The sequence below is a fragment of the Ictidomys tridecemlineatus genome, chromosome 15 (genome assembly GCF_052094955.1).
Source record: "Ictidomys tridecemlineatus isolate mIctTri1 chromosome 15, mIctTri1.hap1, whole genome shotgun sequence".
Taxonomy (NCBI): domain Eukaryota; kingdom Metazoa; phylum Chordata; class Mammalia; order Rodentia; family Sciuridae; genus Ictidomys; species Ictidomys tridecemlineatus.
Genome location: NC_135491.1, coordinates 16653489 through 16675580, shown reverse-complemented (window position 1 = coordinate 16675580; position 22092 = coordinate 16653489). Strand labels below are relative to the sequence as shown.

General features: G+C 36.4%; 1 protein-coding gene across 5 annotated transcripts; it reads left to right on the top strand.

The window, feature by feature from the left end:
- Positions 1-237: 237 nt before the first annotated feature.
- On the top strand, positions 238-21132 carry Znf260 (zinc finger protein 260). 5 transcript variants are annotated; one of them, XM_040279510.2, is made up of 5 exons: positions 238-377; positions 1440-1506; positions 2971-3184; positions 15652-15715; positions 16303-21132. In XM_040279510.2, exon 5 carries the CDS (start codon positions 16880-16882, stop codon positions 18107-18109), a length of 1230 nt encoding a protein of 409 aa, XP_040135444.1. In that variant the 5' UTR covers positions 238-377; positions 1440-1506; positions 2971-3184; positions 15652-15715; positions 16303-16879; the 3' UTR covers positions 18110-21132. The 5 variants fall into 5 exon arrangements, with proteins under 5 accessions (XP_040135444.1, XP_040135443.1, XP_077889305.1 ...); XM_040279509.2 differs by lacking the exon at positions 15652-15715; XM_078033179.1 differs by lacking the exons at positions 2971-3184; positions 15652-15715.
- The last annotated feature ends 960 nt before the right edge of the window (positions 21133-22092 follow it).

The following is a 22092-nucleotide window of genomic DNA, read 5'->3' as shown; positions in this document are numbered from 1 at the left end:
TCTGGAAGACCCCAGGAGCCCTTCTTAACGTTGGGCCACCCTGTCCGAGCTGCGCTTATTATTGGGACACCACTGCCCTCTCCCGGAGGTAAACGCAGGTAGAATTAGCTGAGTCCTGCTTACATCCCTCCACCGGGGAGACAGTCCCACAAGCTCTGGCAGAAAGAGTTCGTGGAAAAGGCCACTCGAACCACTGAAACTAATGGGAAATGTAGTCCACGGTTAAAAAAAAGAGCAGACGACCCGCCAAAATCGGTTGGTCCTGGCGGGTTCGGAGCCCGGCGTGGCGGAGCCCAGGGGCCCTCTGGGAACGCTAACCCGCCTCAGAGTGCGCAGGCGCAGAACTTCTGGCTCGCCATCGTCGTCTTTGTCTGCTGGTGAGTTTGGTTTCGGCCTGGTAGGACCTGGGTTTCTAAGGCCTGAACCCGGCCAGGGAGGCTTTAGGGGAGGGTTCGCAGCGCCTGCGAAGTGCCTGGGGCGGCTGAAGTGACAGATGTCGCCTCCTGTGACTTGCTGAGTTCAGAGCTTTTGCGGATGGGAGCAGGGGTGCTGGAGGAATCTGGGATGAATTTGAGGGTGGGTGACCAAGGGTGTGAGGGTTAGTTTGGGGTTGCAGAGTTGGAAATAGTTCCAAGTTTATGAGGATGAAAAGTAACCGCTAATCCTCCCTATTCTCCTTTCTAAAACAATAAAGGTGCGCTTTTCTGGAAATTAAGAAAGGGAAAGGGCTAAGGAACTAAGCTGGTAATTTTTAAAGTGTCATATAAAAACAGACCCATTGTGGAGTAGAAGATGAAATCAACATTACCTTTTTAAAAAAGAAAAAAATATTTCATAATAATGTGCTATTGGGTGCTTAGATTTCTAGTAAGAATTTCTTAATACTTTGGAGAAACTTTGGTAGACCTGCTTTGAGAAGTCTTGAATTAAGGAATAGCTTTAAAAGGTAGTTTGCACAGCACAGAATTGGAAAGCTAGTTGTCCTGCCTTTAGTGAAGAAAGGTCAAGGAACCTATTTAAGACTCCCTAGTTTGTCACAAAGGGCCTGAAAGTCTTGAGTCCTAACCAGTTTTTCCCCATACCAAATGATCTATGTAAATGTAGTGAAACAAATTTTCTTCTACCCACAGTCTCAATTAAATGAAAAAGTACCAGGGTACAAAAACTCTTATAGAAACAATAGTTTTGAAAAAACTAGTAAAAGCTATAAAGAATGCAGGTCTTATTTCTCCTTGTCCATCTGTTATTGGTGTTCCTACATTTTTGGCCTTGGTCATCTTTTTCACCTCAAAGTACTCAATCAGCAGCAACAATTCCAATATTAGGGGTCCATTTTTATGCACAGGAATTTCAGAGTCTTTACATCCAAAATATTTTACTAATATCTACCTCTTATAATCTGCCTCCATTCATTCTCCCTTTTGTATTCTCTGTTTTAGCACTCATATAGCACTGTCAAGCCAGGTTTTAAGGCTCTCACCATCTGAGTAGGAGAAAAGCCTCTGAGTAAGTTTGACCTTTTTCCCTGTCATAACCCATTAAAAACTGAAAATCAAGTTATCTTCATAACATATACTAGATAAATGTATATGCCCATTCATATAATTATGGGACACTTACTACATTTAATTTCTCCTAGGGTAAACTAACCTAATAAAACTTAGGCCTCTAAAATTTTTAAGAGCTCTGAGCTATGACTACTATCAATAATTTCCTTAATATTTTGTCCATATTGCTCAAGGTTGGTGACTTCACATTTATAAGAGAAATGATGTTAATGGTACCCAAAAATTTGATTTCAATCAAGAGCAAGGCCATGGGTGATACCTGCTTAATAAAACTTGTTGAGAGGGCTGTAGCTCAGTGGTAGAGTGCTTGCCTAGCATATGTGGGACACTGGGTTTGATCCTCAGCACCACATAATAAATAAAGAAAGAAAGAAAGGTATTGTGTTCATTTATAACTAAAAATATGTATATTTTTAAAAAACCTGTTGAGGTTGTGATTCTGAAGGACTATGATAACTCAGACTCATAGTTTCTGAAAATAAGTTATCTTCTGTTTTCCATATCTGAAATATGTAGAGCCTTGTTTTATATTATACAACTAGGGATTGAACCAGGGGTGCTTATCACTGAGCTACATATCCAGACTTTTTTACTTTTTATTTTGAAATAATGTCTAAGTTGCTGAAGGTCTCGCTGAGTTGCTAATCCTGACTTTGAATCCTCCTAATTCACTGGGATTACAGATGTGCACTACCATACCCCCAGCCCTTTTTATTTTTTGAGACAGGGACTCCCTAAATTGCCCATACTGGCCTTTAACTTGTTATCTTCCAGGTTCGTCCTCCCAAGTAGCTGTATTGCAGGCATGTGTCATCACACCCAGCATATGTGGAACTTTTTAAAATGGAATAATGGGTTTAGCCTGAGATGGAAATTATAAGTACTCTTAATATGTATATGTGCCCAAGCCTTATCATAATGTGTTATTCAGCTTTCGTTGCTGTGACTAAAATATTTGACAAGAATAACTTAGAGGAGGAGAAGTTTTATTTTAGTTCATGGTTGCAAAGGTTCAGTTCATGGTGGCCTTATTCTAATGATCTGAGCCCACGGTGAGGTAGAACATCATGGGGGAAGGGCATGGTAGAGGAAATCCTGCTCTGCCCTTGGCACCTAGGAAACAGGGCATGAGGAGCTGTGAGTGAAAAATATAATCCCTAAGGACAGTCTACCAGTGACCTATCCCTTTCAGCCACATCCCACATGCCTACAGTTAACTACCCAGTATAGTAATCCTTTCAAGTTATTAATCCATTGAGTGGATTAATTCACTGATTAGGCTACAGCTCTCATAATGTAATCATTTTACCTCTGAACATTTCTGCATTGTCTATCACAAGGGCTTATTGGGGGGAGTGGTCACTTCATAGCCAAACCATAATAACCTTGTTATCTATTGCAGGCCAGATATTTCATGAATCTCCAGGAACTGCGTTCTCTTTATCTTTGAAAACCTTTGAGGATTTTAAGAACTAAGCCTGAATTCTAGCATGCTGCTTTGCCTCCCAACCATAATCGCAGATTCTGTGTCACTTTGTTTCTTTACAAGTTTAAAGTCACCAGTTAAAACAAAAAGATCAATGGATGATTGAGAAGAAATATAAAGAGTTCTCTAGGTGAGTGAGAACCTGGCAATTATGAATCGGATAAAGGCTCATTATAGTTATTCAGGGAGGGTTTCCAGATTCCTTGCTTTCTTTTGCTCAGATTCTAGAAGATTTGTTGCCTCTCTAACCTCTAATTTAGAGACTAGTCTCTCAATTATAGCCTTAATTTTATGATTTTTTTTTTGTTGTTGTTACCAGGGATTGAATTCAGGGGCACTCGACCACTGAGCCACATCCCCAGCCTCATTTTGTATTTTTATTTAGAGACAGGGTCTCATTGAGTTGCTTAGTGCCTCAAGTCTGGCTTTGAACTCGCAATCCTCCTGTCTCAGCCTCCCCAGCCACTGGGATTACAAGCGTGCACCACCACCCACGGCCAATTTTCTTGAGTTTTATAGCCTCTGTCATACTTGTTTTCCTTTCACTGACACTCTCCATTTTTTACTTTTCTTTGGTTACTTAGACTCATTTTCTTAAGCATTCAGTTCTTCAAAAACTAGAGTGTAGGACTGGTTTGTGGCTCAGTGGTAGAGGACTTGCCTAACACTTGTGAGGCACTGGGTTCGATCCTCAGTACCACATAAAAAAATAAAGTTACAGGCTGGGATTGTGGCTCAGTGGTAGAGCACTCGCCTAGCACATGCGAGGCTCTGGGTTCAATCCTTGGCACCACATAAAAATAAATAAAATAGAGATGTTGTGTCCAACTATAACTAAAAAATAAATATTAAAAAAATAAAAAGTTATTGTGTCCATCTACAACTAAAAATATTTTTAATAAAAACTAGTGTGTAGATACTTTTCTTTAAAATTTAACTGCTGTCTTTTTGCCCTCCTTTCACTGTTCAATGCCTCAGAATTGAATTTTATCCCATTAGTTTCATTTCCTTTTGTTTTCCTACTTGGAGTCATTATAGTTTAACATTTTTTTGCTTCTTGACATTTAATCTTTTACTTTGGAACTTATTACTAATCCTATTAGATCATTTCTCTGCTACTTTTAAGAAGAAATAATATAATTCTTAAAATTTAATACATACACTTCATAGGAAGTTCAGAGTATGTCTCCTTATTTCTAGCCCCTCGATTCTCTGTAAGTATAGAAGAAGGCTTCTAGGTAGAGCAGTGAGTGACCTGATTTATTGTGACAATATTACTGTGACTGCTCTGTTGAGAATTTTAAAGACATAAAAGCAAAAGGAGCAAAACCAATGAGGAACCTAGTAAATGATCTAGACAAGATATAATGTGCCTTAGGCCTTGGTGGTCCCAATAAGGAGGTGAGACATGGCCAGATTTGGGGCATATTTTGAAGATACAGCCAAAAAGAAATGATAGTATAATGAGTGTGTGATCTGAGAAAAAGAGAAGTATGCCTGAGAAACTGGGAGATTAGGTTGCTATTTAAAGATAGAAGAATTCAGGAGGAATTGGTTTGGGGCAGTAAACTAAATACCTAGTAGACATCTAAATAGAGAGGGTGAGAAGGCAGTTAAATATGTGAATCAGTTGTTCAAGAGAGGCACAGATCACTAATTAACATTTGTTAGGCATCTCTGAGACATGGTGGGTAAAGCAGTGTGACAAGACTAATAAGTGTACTAATTATGTAAAGCTAAGTGACTACAATGAACCTTAACTATACTAGTTTAAGGAATGCAGGAGTTGATTTCTTGTCATATAACAGTCATGTGGTGAATTGTACAGATTTGTATGGTAACTTTGGTCTTTGAGTTCCTTTAAGGATTAGGGGTCCTTCTAGGTTGCCTAGTGAATAGTTGTGATTAGAGCTGTTTTAACCATGCCATTTGTTTGTTTTTGTTTATTATTGTTTTGGGGGATTTTTTGGTACAGAGGATTGAACCCAGGGGCACTTAATCACTGAGCCATATCCCCATCCCTTTTTATATCTTATTTAGAGACAGGGTCTCGCAGAGTTGCTTAGGGCCTCTCTAAGTTGCTGAGGCTGACTTTGAATTTACAGTCTTCCTGCCTCATCCTCCCAAGCTGCTGGGATTACAGGCGTGCACAACCGTGCCTGGCAACAGTGACAGTTGGAAAAAAGAGGACACACTGAGAACAGGGAGATAGCAAACTTTCTGTAAAGAGCCAGACAATAAGTGTTTTAGACTTTGTAAGGCATGGGGTTCTGTTAAAACTACCCAGCTCAGGCATTGTAGCACTGAAGTAGTCATAGACAGTAAGAAAATGAATGAATTTGGGTATGTTCTAGTAAAACTCTTTATAAAATAGGTAGTGTGGTTTCTTCCCCAACCCATTTTAATAGGTCATCATTTACACAGGATACATTGAAGAGTTTGTTTTCCTTTAGAGCATTTTAATTGATATTTTGAAAATATTTTTTAAACCAGAAGAAAAATACTGTTGAAAGGACCATTTTACCTGGTACTCAGATAATGTTAACTACTTCAGCCTTGTTACTTATAGTGTGAAAAATTCAGTTCTAATGTGTGTATGAAGGATGTTGATTGTAATGCCTATAACAATATGAGGGGCTTTAATTACAAAGGATAAGTAATCTTTTATTTTCTCATTAGGAATGTAGTACATTAAGCCCTGATCTGTTGTATATCATTTTTCCCATATTAAGTAATTAGATGTTTGGGAGGCTGAGGTAGGAGGATGATTGTAAGTTCTAAGCCAGCTGTAAGATCCTGTCTCAAAATAAAATGGCTGGGGATGTAGCTCAGTGATAGAGCACCTGTGGGTTAATTCCCAGACAGCCAACCCCCCCCCCAAAAAAAAAGTAACTTGGGAAATTTAAAATCAGTAATAATATTATTAATATCTATTAAAACTTTAGTGAAGGAGTTGATTGTGGCTCATAGGTAGAGCACTTGCCTAGCATGCATGAGGTACTGGGTTCCATCCTCAGCACCACGAAAAAAATAAAATAAAGGTATTGTGTCCATCCACAACTAAATAATAAAAGTTGCTGGTGGGACTGCAAATTGGTACAGCCAATTTGGAAAGCAGAATGGAGATTACTTGGAAAGCTGGGAATGGAACCACCATTTGACCCAGCTATTCCCTTTCTCTGACTATACCCAAAAGACTTAAAAAGAGCATACTACAGGGACACAGCCACATCAATGTTTATAGCAGCACAATTCACAATAGCTAGAATGTGGAACCAACCTAAATGCCCTTCAATAGATGAATAGATTAAAAAATGTGGCATTTATACACAATGGAATATTACTCAGCACTAAAAAAATAAGATCATGGCATTTGCAGGCAAATGGATGGCATTAGAGCAGATTATGCTAAGTGAAGTTAGCCAATCCCTAAAAAACAAATGCCGAATGTCTTCTCTGATATAAGGGGGGTGACTCAAAATGGGATAGGGAGGAAGAGCATGAGAAGAAGACTACCACTAAATAGGAAAGAGAGGTGGGAGGGAAAAAGGGAGAAGGGGAGTTGCACAGAAGATGGAAGGAGAACCTCATTGTTATACAGAATATATATATATGATGTTGTAATGAGAAAAAGGAAAAAAAAGTGTGTCACATTAGATTGGATAGAGAGAAAGGATGGAAGAGGAGGGGAGGAGTCGGGAGCATAGGAAGGGCAGCAGAATAGAATAGACAATATGATTGATGTATGTACATTCCATGTATGTATTATATGTCAAAATACATTCTGCTGTCATGTATGACTAAAAAAATAAAAATAAATCGTATGGTTAAATAAATAAATTGTGTAAAAAATAAAATAAAAGTTAAAAAAAACTTTACTGAAATTCACATGTTAAGTCATCTCTGCCTTAGGGTTAATGAAATATAATTGTCTCTGTTCTGTTCTTTTTCTTTTTGTTTACATTTTCAGTTTTAGAGGTTATTTTTACTAGGGTTTTGCTTTTATTTTTTTTTTCTCTATAATTCTTTTATTCCTTTTTAAATTTTTCCCTAAGAATCTACTCATGAATTTTTTAAATTTCTTTTTTTTAAATTTTCTTTTTGTTGTTATTTCTTCTTTAAATATTGGAAAGATTTATTCTAAAGGTTCTTCTCTAAGCATTTGCTCAAATATGTTCCATAGTTTTTACTGTACTTTGTTTTCACGAGTAATATTTGTCATTATTTTGAAGTTTATTAAAATATCCTTTTTTAGCCAAAGAGTTTATTAAACTCTTTTTTTCTTTTTCTTTTAAATTTATATATAGTGCTAAGAATTGAACCTAGTGCCTCATACTTGCTAGACAAGTGCTCTAGCACTGAGCTACAACCACAGCCCAAACTTACTTTTATTTGAGATAGGGTCTCTCTCCATTGCTGAGGTTCCAGTTAAGTCGCTGAGGCTGGTTTTGAATTTAACGTCTTCTTGTCTCAGCTTCCCAGATTGTTGGGATTTAAGGTACATTGACTGCCCCTGGCCTAAATCATTAGATCTTCAAAAAAAAAAAAAAAAAGTTTTTGTTTTTGTTTTGTAATTGCTGTTACTTTTTTGGTCAGAGTATTTTGCCCGTCCTTTTTTAGAATAGACCTAGTCCATGAGCCCTTTTTATTGTATTTTTATACAGGATCTCCCTAAGTTGCCCAAGCTGACCTCAGACTTGCAATCCTCCTGCTTGACTCAGCCTCCCAGATCACTGGGATTATAGGCATGAATCATTGGACTTGGCTTATTTTTCTTTATATTCTTACTTTTATATGTTCTTATAAATTTGATTTCATAAATTGAGAGAAATTGTTTTCTCCATTATTAATGTGCTTTTGTATCTTCTTTATTTTATCTTCATTGTATATTATTTTCAGCATCTCTAATACATATTGTTTTAGATACATGTCTTATGTAAAGAGAGGATAGGTGGATTTTTCTATATGAGGAATTGCTAAACACAGGCATGTAAATCATGTTAAATACATATTGTTTGGACCCCAACCTCAGATTTGTCTGACAGAAGAGATGTGGGATAGGGCCTGAGAATATTCTACATAGCTTATCATAGTCCTTTTTTATAGTTATATTTGCTCTAATTGCATTTATTGGCATGAACAATATGGCTGGTGTTGGTTCTTTTTGTTATAATACTGAAGATCAAACTCAGGGCCTCATGTATGCTAGGCAAGTACTCTACCATGGAGCATCATCCCCAGCCCAGTTCTTTTATAAATTGTGTTTTATATTCTGTTCCATATTTATCTTTATAGAATCTTTTGACTCTGCTTGTTTTGAGCATGTCTTCTGGAAAATCTGGAAAGCTTTCTGGGTTACCTACCTTTATATTCATAAATTTTTTTAGACTTTTAAAAATTTTTTTAATTATAAAAAATAATTAAAATAAAATAAATAAAGGACACAATACCTTTATTTGTTTATTTTTACGTGGTGCTGAGGATTGAACCCAGGGCCTCGCCCGTGCTAGGCGAGCGATCTACCGCTGAGCCTCAACCCTAGCCCCACATTTTTTTAGTCTTGATCCTTCATTTGTGGATTGAACTCAGAGCCTCAGAACCTCATCACACTAGGCAAGCACTCTACACCGGGCCACATTCCAGCCCCTAATCTTTGATTTATTTAAGCAATAACTATTTACACCCCACTGGAGGTAATGGGGATATTAGTATATTTTCAATCTTTTCTGTACCACAGTTGATGATTATAATTATTGTTTTACTTTTAAGTAATATCATTTGCACCTTTTTCATGGGTTTGACATGAGCTTCATAGGTGGACAGGAGCTTCTTTTTACCTTTGCTTGGGTTTTTTTTTTTTTTTTTTTTGGTTGGTTGCTTTTGGTTCATCTAGTAAGGTTCTATTCTTCATTTAACCTTGAGCTGCTTCTTTTTTATTTATTTATTTATTTACTTATTTATTTATTTACTTACTTACTTACTTACTTAGTGGTACTAGAATTAGACCTAGGAGTATTCAACTGCTGAGCTACATCCCCAGCTATTTTTATTTTTTGAGAGTCTCACTGAATTGCCCAGACTGTCCTCATAATCCTATTGTATCAGCCCCACAAGTAACTAGCATTACTGTACCCCACTTTGAGCTTCATTTTTATTAATATATTCCTATTGCTTCTAGCCCAAACTCTCCAGTTTCTGCTTCCCATCACATATCATAGCTTCTGAGAAACTTGGATCATAATTGTATAATAACTTATATTCATATTGTCATTTTGATGTCTGCCACATACATGAAACTCAGAGAAAAGGCAGCATTTTATCCTTCCTGTCTGCAGTCTTGAGCATAAACTAGGTTATCATTAAATCATTCATGATTATTGTAGAGCACTAATGTAGAAGGATTTGCCTTTTCAACTTGAAATATAATTTACATAAAATAAGTCACCACCTTAAATATTTGATAAATTTTGCTAATTGTGTATAAACATACAACCAATGCTAAAATCAAGATATAGAACAGTTTTCCAAAGTGGCTATGCCATTTTTCATTATGACCAGCAATGTGAGAGTGTAATGGTTGCTTTGCACTCTCACTTGGGTTGGCAGTCCTTTTAATTTTTTTTAATTGAGTGTGTATGTGCATTTTTTATTTATTTTTTATTCTAATTAATTGTACACGATAGTAGAATGCATTTTGACATTTTGTACACAGATGGAGCACAACTTCTCATTCCTCAGGCTGTACATGGTTCAGAGTCACTCCAGTAGTGTAATCACACATATAGAGAGAGTAATAATGTCTATCTCATTCTACCATCCTTCCCATCCCCATAGTCCCACCCCTGCCCTCACTCCCCTCACCACCCTCACCACAAACCAAAGTTCCTTCATTCTTTCTCTTCTGTTAGATTGATTCCCAAGTTTAGTTTTTGTTTTTGTTTTTGAGGCTCTTATGATGGGGTGGTTTTCCTAATTTCTCTTTCAGTAGATTCATCGCTTATGTATAGAAATGCGTTTGATTTATGGGTATTAATTTTTATATCCTGCTACTTTACTGAATTCATTTATTAGTACTAGAAGTTTTCTGGTGGAGGCTTTTGGTCTTCTAAATATAGAATCATGTCAACTGCAAATAGTGATAGTTTGAATTCTTTTCCTATAAGTGTCCCTTTAATTTCATTTGTCTGTCTCATTGCTCTAGCTAGAGTTTCAAGGACTGTGTTGAATAGAAGTGGTGAAAAAGGACATCCCTGTCTTGCCAGTTTTTAGAGAGAATGCTTTCAACTTTTCTCCATTTAGCATGAGGTTGGCCTCGGGCTTAGCGTAGATAGCTTTTTCAATATTGACATATGTTCCTACTATCCCTAGTTTCTCTGGTATTTTGAACATGAAGAGGTGTTGTATTTTGTCAAATGCTTTCTCTGCATCTATTGAGATAATCATGTGATTCTTGTCTTTAAGTCTACTGATATGATATATTACGTTTATTGATTTCCATATGTTGAACTAACCTTGCATCCCTAGGATGAATTCCACTTGATCATGGTACACTATCTTTTTAATGTTTTTGTATGCAATTTGCCAGAATTTTTTTTTTTCTTTTTGGTACCAGGGATTGAAATCAGGGGCACTCAATCACTGAGCCACATCCCCATCCCTATTTTGTATTTTATTTAAAGACAGTGTCTCACTGAGTTTCTTAGTGCCTTGCTTTTGCTGAGACTGGCTTTGAAATGACAATCTTCCTGCCTCAGCCTCCCAAGCCACTGGGATTACAGGTATGTGTCACCACATGGGCCTTTATTAAGAATTTTTGGAGGGCTGGGGATGTGGCTCAAGTGGTAGCATGCTCGCCTAGCATGCAAGAGGCACTGGGTTCGATTCTCAGCACCACATAAAAATAAAATAAAGATATTGTGTCCACTTAAAACTAAAAAAAATTTAAAAAATGGGGCTGGGATTGTGGCTCAGCTGTAGAACACTCGCCTAGCACTGGCAGAACCCGGGTTCGATCCTCAGCACCACATAAAAAAAAAGGCATTGTATTGTGGCCATCTATACCTAAAAAATAAATTTTTTTTTTTTTAAAGAATTTTGGGGTCTATGTTCTTCAGGGATATTGGTCTGAAGTTTTCTTGATGTGTCTTTGGTTTTGGCGTCAGGGTAATGGTAGCTTCATAGAATGAGTTTGGAAGGGTACCTTCCTTTTCTATTTCTAATTTGAGAAGTATCAGTATTTATTCTCCTCTGAAGGTCATATAGAACTTGGCTGAGAATCCATCTGGTCCCAGGCTTTTCTTGATTGGGAGGCTTTTCATGGTGTCTTCTGTTTCCATGTTTGAAATTGATATGTTTAAATTGTGTATGTCCTCCTGATTCAAATCATATGCCTCTAGAAATTTTGTCCGTGTATTTGAGATTTTCTATTTTACTATTTTATTTGAGATTTTCTATTTTACTATGTAAATTTTCAAAGTAGTTTGTAATTATCTTCTGTATTTCAGTAGTGTCTGTCATGATATTTCCTTTTTCATCACAAATTTTAGCAATTTGAGTTTTCTCTCTCCTTTTCCTTAGGGTGACTAAGCATTTATCAATTTTATTAATTTTTTAACAGACCAGCTTTTTGTTTTGAGTTAATTTTTTCAATTGTTTCTTTTGTTTCAATTTCATTGATTTCAGCCCTGATTTTGATTATTTCCTTGCCTTCTACTTTTGGAATTGGTTTGTTGTTCTTTTTCTAAGGCTTTAAGATGAAATGTCAGGTTGTTTATTTGTTGACTTTTTCTTCTTTTTTTTAATCTCCTCCCTGATGTCTTCTGTTATCCATGCGTCATTCAGTAGCTATTGTTTGGTCTCCAGAAGTTGAAGTAGCTTTTATTTTTTATTTTATCATTGATTTCTAATTTTATTCCATTATGGTCTGATAGAATACAGGGTAGTATCTCTGTTTTTTTATATTTGCTAAGACTTGCTTTTTGGAATAACATGGTTTATTTTAGAGAAGGATCCATTCACTGTGAAGAAAAAAATATATTCACTTGTTGATGAATGAAGTATTCTATATATGCTGGTTAAGTCTAAATTATTGGTTGTATTATTGAGTTCTATAGTGTCTTTGTTTATTTTTTGTTTGGAAGATCTATCCAGTAGTGAAAGAGGTGTGTTAAAGGCACCCAGTATTATTGTGTTGTGGTATATTTTCTTAAAATTGGAGGAGGGTTTGTTTGATATATGTGGATGCTGCATTGTTTGGGGGGTGATATTTATTTTTTAGTTGTAGTTGGACACACTGCCTTTATTTTGTTTATTTTTATGTAGTGCTGAGGATTGAACCCAGGGCCTCATACAGGTTAGGCGAGTACTCTACCACTGAACCACAACCCCAGCCCTATACCTCAGTTTCTTTATCCATTCATCTGTTAAAAGGCACCATAGGTTAGTTCCATAGTTTAGCTATTGTGAATTGAGCTGCTGTAAACTTTGATGTGGCTGCCTCACTATAGTATGCTGATTTTAAGTCCTTTGGGTATAAACCTAGGAGTGGGTCAAATGGGGGTTCCAATCCAGGTTTTCTTAGGAATCTCCATACTGCTTTCCATAGTAGTTGCACCAATTTGCAGTCCCACCACCAATGTATGAGTGTACCTTTTTCCCCATGTCCTTGCCAACATTTATTGTTGCTTGTAATTCAGGAGCATTAGTTTTGAACTTTTGATGAAGTCTATCATTTTTTTTAAAGAGAGAATTTTTTAATATTTATTTTTTAGTTTTCGGTGGACACTACATCTTTGTATGTGGTGCTGAGGATCAAACCCGGGCCACACGCATGCCAGGTGAGCGCGCTACCACTTGAGCCACATCCCCAGCCCAAATCTATCATTTTTTTTCTTTTACTTTAATAGTTGTAGTGTTTTAGATCCATGATTTGTTTTAAATGAATTTTCACTTATGATATGTGAATGGGTTGAGGCCATTTTTTTCTCTAAATTACGAAAGTTAAAGCATTAATATGAGTGACAGTGCATTTACCAGACTGGTTTATGAGAAAATAAGGATAAAATTCTGACAGAAAGATTGGGATGATGTTGAAGGATGAGAAACAAATGTTTTGGGAGAGAGCAAGAAAAAGGCTCTTTACAGAAGAGTTGGGTATCAGTATATCAGGCCTTCTGAAAGCAAACCAATGAAAACAGAAATTGATGCTAATATCAGTTTTTACACAGAAATGATAATATTGATAATTAAAATACTATAGTAACCAGGTTTAAATGCAAAGATAGTTTTTTGGGTCTATTTTTTTGATGAAGGTAGATCATTAATTATATATATACTTTGTTGATTAGCACATGTGAGCCTCAAATTGCAGCTAGATAAAAAAAGCACTGTCTCTAGTTATACAGTTATAGGTGGTTTTAATTTCAAGGTCTTCAAGTCCAACTCTGTAGGTATAATGAGTAGGAGCTTTAAAGTCAACTAGGATTACAGGTGTGTGCCACTGTGCCCAGCCAAGGTAGATTCCTTTTAAATGGAATGTTCTTTGTACTTAGTGGGCCTGTTCAATACATAGATTCAATCTGTAATTCTGACAGATTTTCTTTGAAAATTTCCTGCATTCATTTAAAAATTTTTTTTTAATTATAGATGGTCACAATACCTTTATTTTATTTTATTTATATGCAGTGCTGAGAATTAAATCCTATGCCTCATTCATGCTAGGCAAGCACTCTACCACTGAGCCACAATCCCAGCCCCCTGCATTCATTATTGTTCAAATTTCCTTTCTACTCAAAATAGTTGTTGGACCATCCCATCATTGCTATCTTTATTCTTTCATTACAGAACTGGGCCTTCCATGAAATTGAGGCAGTGTAACGGCCCCTCTTCAAACCTTGATTTTTGCAAGTATGCCAGAAAGATTTCAGACATATCACTCAGTTTAACAGGCATGAGTTCTTTAGAAAGGGATAGGAAAGGGAGCTAGGTGTGGTGGTGCACACCTGTTATCACAGCAACTCAGAAGGCTAAGGCCAGCCTCCGCAAAGAGGCCCTAAGCAATTTAGTGAAACCCTATCTAAAAAAAAAAATTAAAAAAAAAAAAAAGGCTGTGTATACAGCTCAGTTGTAAAGTGCCCCTGGGTTCAATCCCAAGTATTTTCTCCCTCCTCTCACAATAAAAAGGCTCCCCAGAGTTAACATATCCTGCCCACTTAAGCTAGACAGGGCTACAGATAAATTGCTTTTCAAAGTGAAAGCATAGCCAGGCATGGTGTTGCACACTGGTAATCCCAGCAGCTAGAGAGGCTGAGGCAAAGTTCAAAGCCAGCCGTGACAACTGAATGAGAACCTAAGCAATTTCTCAAGACCCTGTCTCAAAGGCAACAGGGTAGGGCCTGGAGATGAAGCTTTAGTGATAAAATGTCCCTTGGTTCATTTCCCAGTACCCCCCCCATCACCAAAAAAGCAAAAATGTTTGGGGGCGGGGTCAGCACAGTGGGCCCAGTTTGTAGAATTATTCCCTTAACCTCATCATGTTCCCATCACTCATGTCTGTCTATCCCTATTACTTTCTGCCTTTTCTTCCATTCTTTCTCTTTTTATTCCAGGAGATTTCCTAGGCTTTTTTTCCCCAATGCATTGAACTTTTAAACTTAATTTCCAAAGGCACTTCTTTTTAGAACCCTGTTAATATTTCATTGCTATAATCTTCTTTTGCTTCTCTTGACTTTTTGTGTTATGAATTGTAATGTTTAATTTTTTTAGTACTGAGGACTGAATCCAGGGCCTCATGCATGCTAGGCAAGAGCTATGTCACTGAGCTACATAGCCCAATTATATTGTGAGCCTCACTGTGCAGCAATCAGTTAGGAATCTAGGTGTTGTTTTTGTTTTTTAATTTAAAATAATTTTCCCCCCAGGGGGCTGAGATTGTGGCTCAGTGGTAAAATGTTTGCCTAGCATGTGCGGGGCCCTGGGTTTGATCCTCAGCATCACATAAAAAATAAATTAAAAAATAAAATTATAGAAAAAAGTTTTATTGTTTTTTAGACATTGATGGACCTTTATTTTATTCATTTATTTATATGTGGTGCTGAGAATCAAACCCAGTGCCTCACACATGCTAGGCAAGTGCTCTACCCCTGAGCCACAAACCCAATCCCTCTAGGTGTTGTTTTTTTTTTTTTTTATATTACTCTAAATAGTGTCTATAAGTATTCTCATGGATGATTCTTCTTTTTAAAATATTTTGTTGGGGTTTTATTAGTTGTAGTTGGACTTAACACCTTTATTTTATTTATTTTTTTATTTTTGAATATTTTTTAGGTTTTTTTTTTTTGAGAGGAGAGAGAGAGAGAGAATTTTTTTAATATTTATTTTTTAGTTTTCGGCAGACACAACATCTTGTTTGTATGTGGTGCTGAAGATCGAACCCAGTGGCTCACACATGCTAGGCAAGCACTTTACAGCTGAGCCACAACTCCAGCTCCTATTTTATTTTTTATGTGTTGCTGAGGGTCGAACCCAGTGCCTCATGCATGCTAGGCAAACACTGTACTGCTGAGCCATAACCCCAACCTTGGATTATCCTTTTTTCAGAAAAGAATCCATTTATCTGTAGATACCTGGCAACCACCAACGTTGTGGGAATCCAGCCTATTCTGTATGTAAACATTTACTCATCCCCTTGTTTTGTAGTTCTCCATTTCCTTTCCTTCTGGAATTCCCCAATACTTTGTTCACTTGAGAGTCTCAACCTTTTAGTTTTTGTATTTGCCTACCTTCACCTTTTTTTTAAAAAAAAATTTTAGTGGTATTTCATTAAGATGTAGAAATAAATGCCTTATTTATATTCTCTCTGTTCATTTTATGTTTTGCTCTTATCCTACATTCTACCAATCTTCTATTTGCCCTTCATTGTAATAATTGCCTAGTTTTTACAATTTCTCTTATTTTACTGTTCATGGTGTGTGTAGGGTTACATTTAAAAGTAAAGATGTATATACCTATGAATGTTATATGTATTTGAACTTTTATACTGATGACTACTCTGGAATAGTCTATTTTAAAAGCACTTTTCTAAAATTATATTAATGATTGTGGGAAAATTCACTATGCTTTCACTTTGAAAAGCAATTTACCTAGTTAGTGATTTTGTTGATAATGATAATCTAATTTATTGGATGCTTACTACATGCCAGGCACAGGCACTTGTTAACTGTTTTTCCATGATGATTTTTTTTTTTTTAGAATAAACCTGAGAAGTTTATAAACAAATAAAGATACAACGTGAAAGACTTGAGTGAAGTCTCATTGTTCTCTGTGAAAATATAGACTGAGGAAACAAAATAGTATTTCCTTGGAGCACAGCATTGATTCTTCAAGACTACACTTCTGTGTATGGGACTCAGTTTAAGAAAAGTTGAAACATAATTTATGCTTAAATATGCAAGAAGCAGTATAAGAAAGAACCATTGACTTGGGGTTGTGGCTCAGTTGTAGAGTGCTTGCCTAGCATGCATGTGGCACTGGGTTCAATCCTCAGCAACACATAAAGATAAAATAAAAATATTGAATCCACCTAAAACTTAAAAAAAAAGAACCATTAATACAAAGAGAATGCTATATCTCATCCCTTTTTATAATCATCTCATCTCAGGATATATCAGTGTGAGAAAAATCTTCCATCATTAACTCAAATTTGTTAGATACCTGAGAATATTGAAAAGAAATCACACAAGTTTAGTGAAACGTGGAAAAGCTTTCATCCTTACTGCATTTCAGTAGCTACAAGGAAAAAGGGAAACCTAGGAGAATTGTCCTGTGCATGACAGGAATGTTGGAAAGTCTTCAGCCTGATTCAGATCTACTTCAGCATGATGAAATTCATACTGATCAGAAACCTTATGAGTGTAAAAAAACCTTTAGCCTGAAAGAAAACTTGATAGAGCAAAGGAACATGCATACTGGAGGAAAATCACATGAATGTACTGAATGTGGTAAAGTGTTCTCTCGAGTCTCATCACTTACTCTACATTTGAAAAGTCATACAGGAAAGAAATCCTATAAGTGTAATAAGTGTGGAAAAGCCTTTGGCCAAAAGAGAAACTTCCTTTCTCATCAGAAACATCATACTGAAGAGAAATCTTATGAAAGTGGGAAAACTTCTGTTAAGATGCCAATCCTCATTAAACACCAGAGAAATCATACAGAAAACAAACCATATGCATGTAAGGAATGTGGCAAAGCTTTTAATGGAAAGTCATATCTCAGCGAGCATGAGAAAATTCATACTGGAGAAAAACCTTTTGAATGTAATCAATGTGGAAGGGCCTTCAGCCAGAAGCAGTACCTCATTAAACATCAGAACATCCATAGTGGAAAGAAACCCTTTAAATGTAATGAATGTGGGAAAGCCTTTAGCCAGAAGGAAAACCTCATTATCCATCAGAGAATACATACTGGAGAGAAACCTTATGAATGTAAAGGGTGTGGGAAAGCTTTCATTCAGAAGTCAAGCCTCATTAGACACCAGAGAAGTCATACCGGAGAGAAACCATACAGTTGTAAGGAATGTGGAAAAGCCTTCAGTGGCAAATCAAATCTCACTGAGCACGAGAAAATTCATATTGGAGAGAAACCCTATAAATGTAATGAATGTGGAACAATCTTCAGACAGAAGCAATACCTCATTAAACATCACAATATTCATACCGGAGAGAAACCCTATGAATGTAATAAATGTGGAAAAGCCTTTTCTCGAATCACATCACTTATTGTACATGTGAGAATCCATACAGGTGATAAACCATATGAATGTAAAATATGTGGGAAAGCCTTCTGTCAAAGCTCGTCTCTTACTGTACATATGAGAAGCCACACAGGTGAGAAACCCTATGGTTGCAATGAATGTGGGAAAGCCTTTTCTCAGTTCTCAACTCTTGCTCTACACATGCGAATCCATACTGGTGAAAAACCTTATCAATGTAGCGAATGTGGGAAAGCTTTCAGCCAGAAGTCACATCACATTAGACACCAGAGAATTCATACTCATTAAAACTCTATGAAGGCCTTGGATGTAGAAAAAACTCCATCAGAATTTATACTTAATAATATCAAAAAACTTATTTTACATTAAAGTGACACAAAATGTGGGAAATCCTGCAGCAACTCAAAATACAAAGATGTTTAATAAGTAGCAGGGCAAAAAGCTTCCACAATAAATATTATTGTACTTTTATGAGCATTCTTGTTGAGTTAGAATCCAGTTATGGAGACCAACTAGCATGTTTCTGGGAGTCCTATGAGATACATTAAGACAACTATATGAGAGAAAAGGATTTGAAATTGAGAGACAATTATTTTTTTGTTATGTGCTTTGCTATATGTGTACTTTGTAAAACTAATCAAAGTATTTGGTGTTGATGCAGTTGTAGAAAATTGAGGTTGGGACAGAGTACTGAATCCATTAAGCCTGAATTTGTGGGTAATTGGTGATTCATAAAGGTGGCATCCCAAATTTAGGGATTATTTTAAAAATGATCTCAGGGTAATTGATTTCTTCATTTGGAAAAATAAGCAACCTCTGTCATTATTCATTAAAATACTTATTTATTATGAAATCCAAAACTTGAATGCTGGAATGCAAAAAGCAAAACAATAATATAAATTTTATACAAGAGTGTTTTTAAAACCTTAGGGTAGGAAAGAATTTCTAAATTATATTCCAGAAGACTCAACAATTCTACTTTTAAATATATATACATATACCCAAAACACATGGACACAGGGAGTATACGTGTCTGTTCATTGCAGCATGAAAAATGGTAGCCAAAAATTGGAAACAGATGTCTGTTGCTTGTGAAATACATATATAAAATGTGATAGTCATAGAGTAGAATACTCTCTAGCAGTCAAGTACAAATTAAATTTGTATGTATATTAACAGTGAAAGATATGAAAAATCATACAGAATGAAGAAAACCGAAGTGATGAATATATTGTAGAGATATCCTTGTGAATCTAAATAAAATCAACACTAACCAACCCCTGTACCTTAAGCGTTGGTTATAGATAAATGCTTTTTTGTAAAACTTTTTTTTTTCCTGTACCAGGAATTGAACCAAGGGGCATTTAACTACTGAGTCACATCCCCAGCCCTTTTCTGTATTTTGAGATATGGTCTTGCTAAATTACTTAGGGCCTCACTAAAGTGCTGAGGCTGACTTTGAATCCTCCTGGCTAAGCTTTCTACGCTGCTGGGATTATAGGCATGAGTCACCATCATACCCAGGTTTGTGTCAGTGATAGAGTACTTGCCTATTATGTACAAAAGCCTGGGTTAGATCCCCAAGAGCACAGAAATAATTTTTTTTTTAAAGAGAAAATTTTTTAATATTTATTTTTTAGTTTTCGGCGGACACAACATCTTTGTTGGTATGTGGTGCTGAGGATCGAACCCGGGCTGCACTCATGCCAGGCGAGTGTGCTACAGCTTGAGCCACATCTCCAGCCCCAGAAATAAATATTTTAATAGAGAATAAGGGGCTGGGGCTGTACCTCCGTAGCAAAGTACTTTCCTACCATGTGTGAGGCACTGGGTTCGATCCCTAGCACCACATAAAAATAAATAAAGGTATACTGTCCATCTTCAACTACAAAAAAAATTCTTTAAACATGAATCAGAAGGAAATATAAACAGCCCCCCAAAATGGTTGCCTCTAGCAGAAAGGAAATATGACCAGCATAATAAAGAACAATTTAGTTGTGTATCAAAATAATCTATTTCCCATTAAAAAGAAAGATTCTAAGTAAATGTAACAAAATGGTAATTCTTTTTTTTTTTTTTTTTTTTTTGTGGGGGTGGCTACTGGGGATTGAACTCCAGGGCACTCAACCACTGAGCCACATCCCCAGCCTTATTTTATATTTTATTTAAAGACAGGGTCTCACTGAGTTGCTGACCCTGGCTTTGAACTCAAAATTCTGCCTCAGCCAGCCTAGCTGCTAAGATTTCAGACGTGTACCACCTCACCTGACTAATGTTAGTTTATTCTGAGTTGTGGTAATGTATGTATTCATTCTATTGTTTCTACTATTAAGCAGGAAGGTGGTAGTGCATGCTTGTAATCTCAGGAACTCAGGAAGCTGAGGCAGGAGGATCACAATTTTGAGGCCAGGCTCAGCAATTTAGGCCCTAAGCAATTTAGTAAGACCCTGTCTCAAAATTAAAACATCAAAAAGGACTGGGGATGTTGCTCAGTGGTTAAGTGTCTCTGGTTCAATTCTTGGAAAAAAAAAAAAAGAAAAAATGGAAAGATGAAGAAGCTGTACATGAAGTACATATGATAGAATTCTCCCTTATTTCTGGGGGATACATTCTAAAACCCCCAGTTTTAATGATGCTTAACATCTATACATGTTAGGGTTTTCCTATACATAGCTAACATAAAAGTTTAATTTTTAAATTTAAGTGCCATAAGAGATTAACAATGATCTACTGTAGAGCATAGCAACCTCAGTGTATGATTTTTTTTTCCTACTAACTTGAGAACTTTCACCTTTTTGATTAAGGGTAAAATACAGCTTTGCTTTGGTATACCCAGATTCCCATCATCACTACTCTTACATTATTAAGTAAAATAAGGTTTACTTAAACACAAGCATTGGGATACCACAACAGTTATTCTGGTAACTGGAGATGCTACTAAGTGACTAATAGGTGGGTAGTATATACTGAAAAGGAATCTTGTAAGTCAATATTTTTGTGAGGATTTTTGTTTACTTGATCCCTTTTCATGATAGCTTGCCAAAAAACTGTAAATGGTCTTTTTGAAGAGTGATAAAAATGAAAGTACACAGCATTTAAGCCTTAGACTGATTACAGATATATTAATTTCTTTTAAATTTAATATAATAAAGTGATAATATTACTACAGTACTTCACTGGTTTTAACATCTTTGAAGGTTTGTCTTGAGATAAGATTGAAAATGGTAAGGGTTGAGTTCTGAAATAATATGCCCAAACAACACATGTATATCAACATGAATAAACTAGTCTCTGTTTTCTTCCATTCCTTACATTGCTTTACTTGAACATTCTTTCAAAATAAGTATTCATTGCATATTCTTGTGCAGCATTAGCATCAGAAGAACTAGGAAAATATTTAAAACTAAATTAGGAAGGCTACCTTTAGATGCTCGACCAGCATAAAGGAGCATTTGTGATGGTCATATAGAAAAAGAAGCAATCGCTACATGGTATTTCTGTGATAATATGTACTGGGAATATACCCAGTCACTTCCTGTTGGTTGACTTGTCACTTATTTGCCACCTTAAACAAACGTTCATAGAATCAATAACCACTTAGTACCCACTAGGATGGCAATTATCAAAAAGTACAAAGCAAGTGTTAAAAACCATGTGGCGACTGGAGCTCTTGTGCATCACTGGTGGGAATGTAAAATGGTGCATGTGAGGGGAAACCAGTTGGTGGCACTCAAACAAGCCTTTAGTCTAAGGCTTAAATGCTATGTACTTTCAAACTGTTACAAATAGAATTGCCATGTTCTGTGGTTGGATATGGTTTGTAGTCCATTCCCCAGAGTTCATGAGCTGAAAGCTTGGTCCTTAACATAAGAGTATTAAGATGGAAGAACCTTCAGGAGGTAGGGCCTAGAGGAATATAATCAGGTCATAGGGTTGCCACTCTCACAAATGAATGAATGCTATCATGAAAGTGGGTCAGATCTCATGACTGCACTAGTTCTTGTGAGAGTGGGTTGTTTTAAAATGACACCACCTAAACCTTGGCCTTCTCTGCATGAAGACCAGTTTGCTTTTGACATCTCTGTCATAATACAGCCAGGGGCCCCTGCTAGCTATACTGACACCATGCTGTTTGAGCCAACCAACCACCAGAATTATGAAGCAAATAAGCTTTTTTAATATTTATATTTTAGTTTTAGGTGGACACAATACCTTTATTTTACATTTATGTGGTGCTGATGATCGACCCCAGTGCCCCATGCATGCTAGGC

Excerpts from the sequence above, each read along its gene's own strand:
- Znf260 (XM_078033179.1), top strand. The coding sequence starts at position 16,880 with ATGACAGGAATGTTGGAAAGTCTTCAGCCTGATTCAGATCTACTTCAG.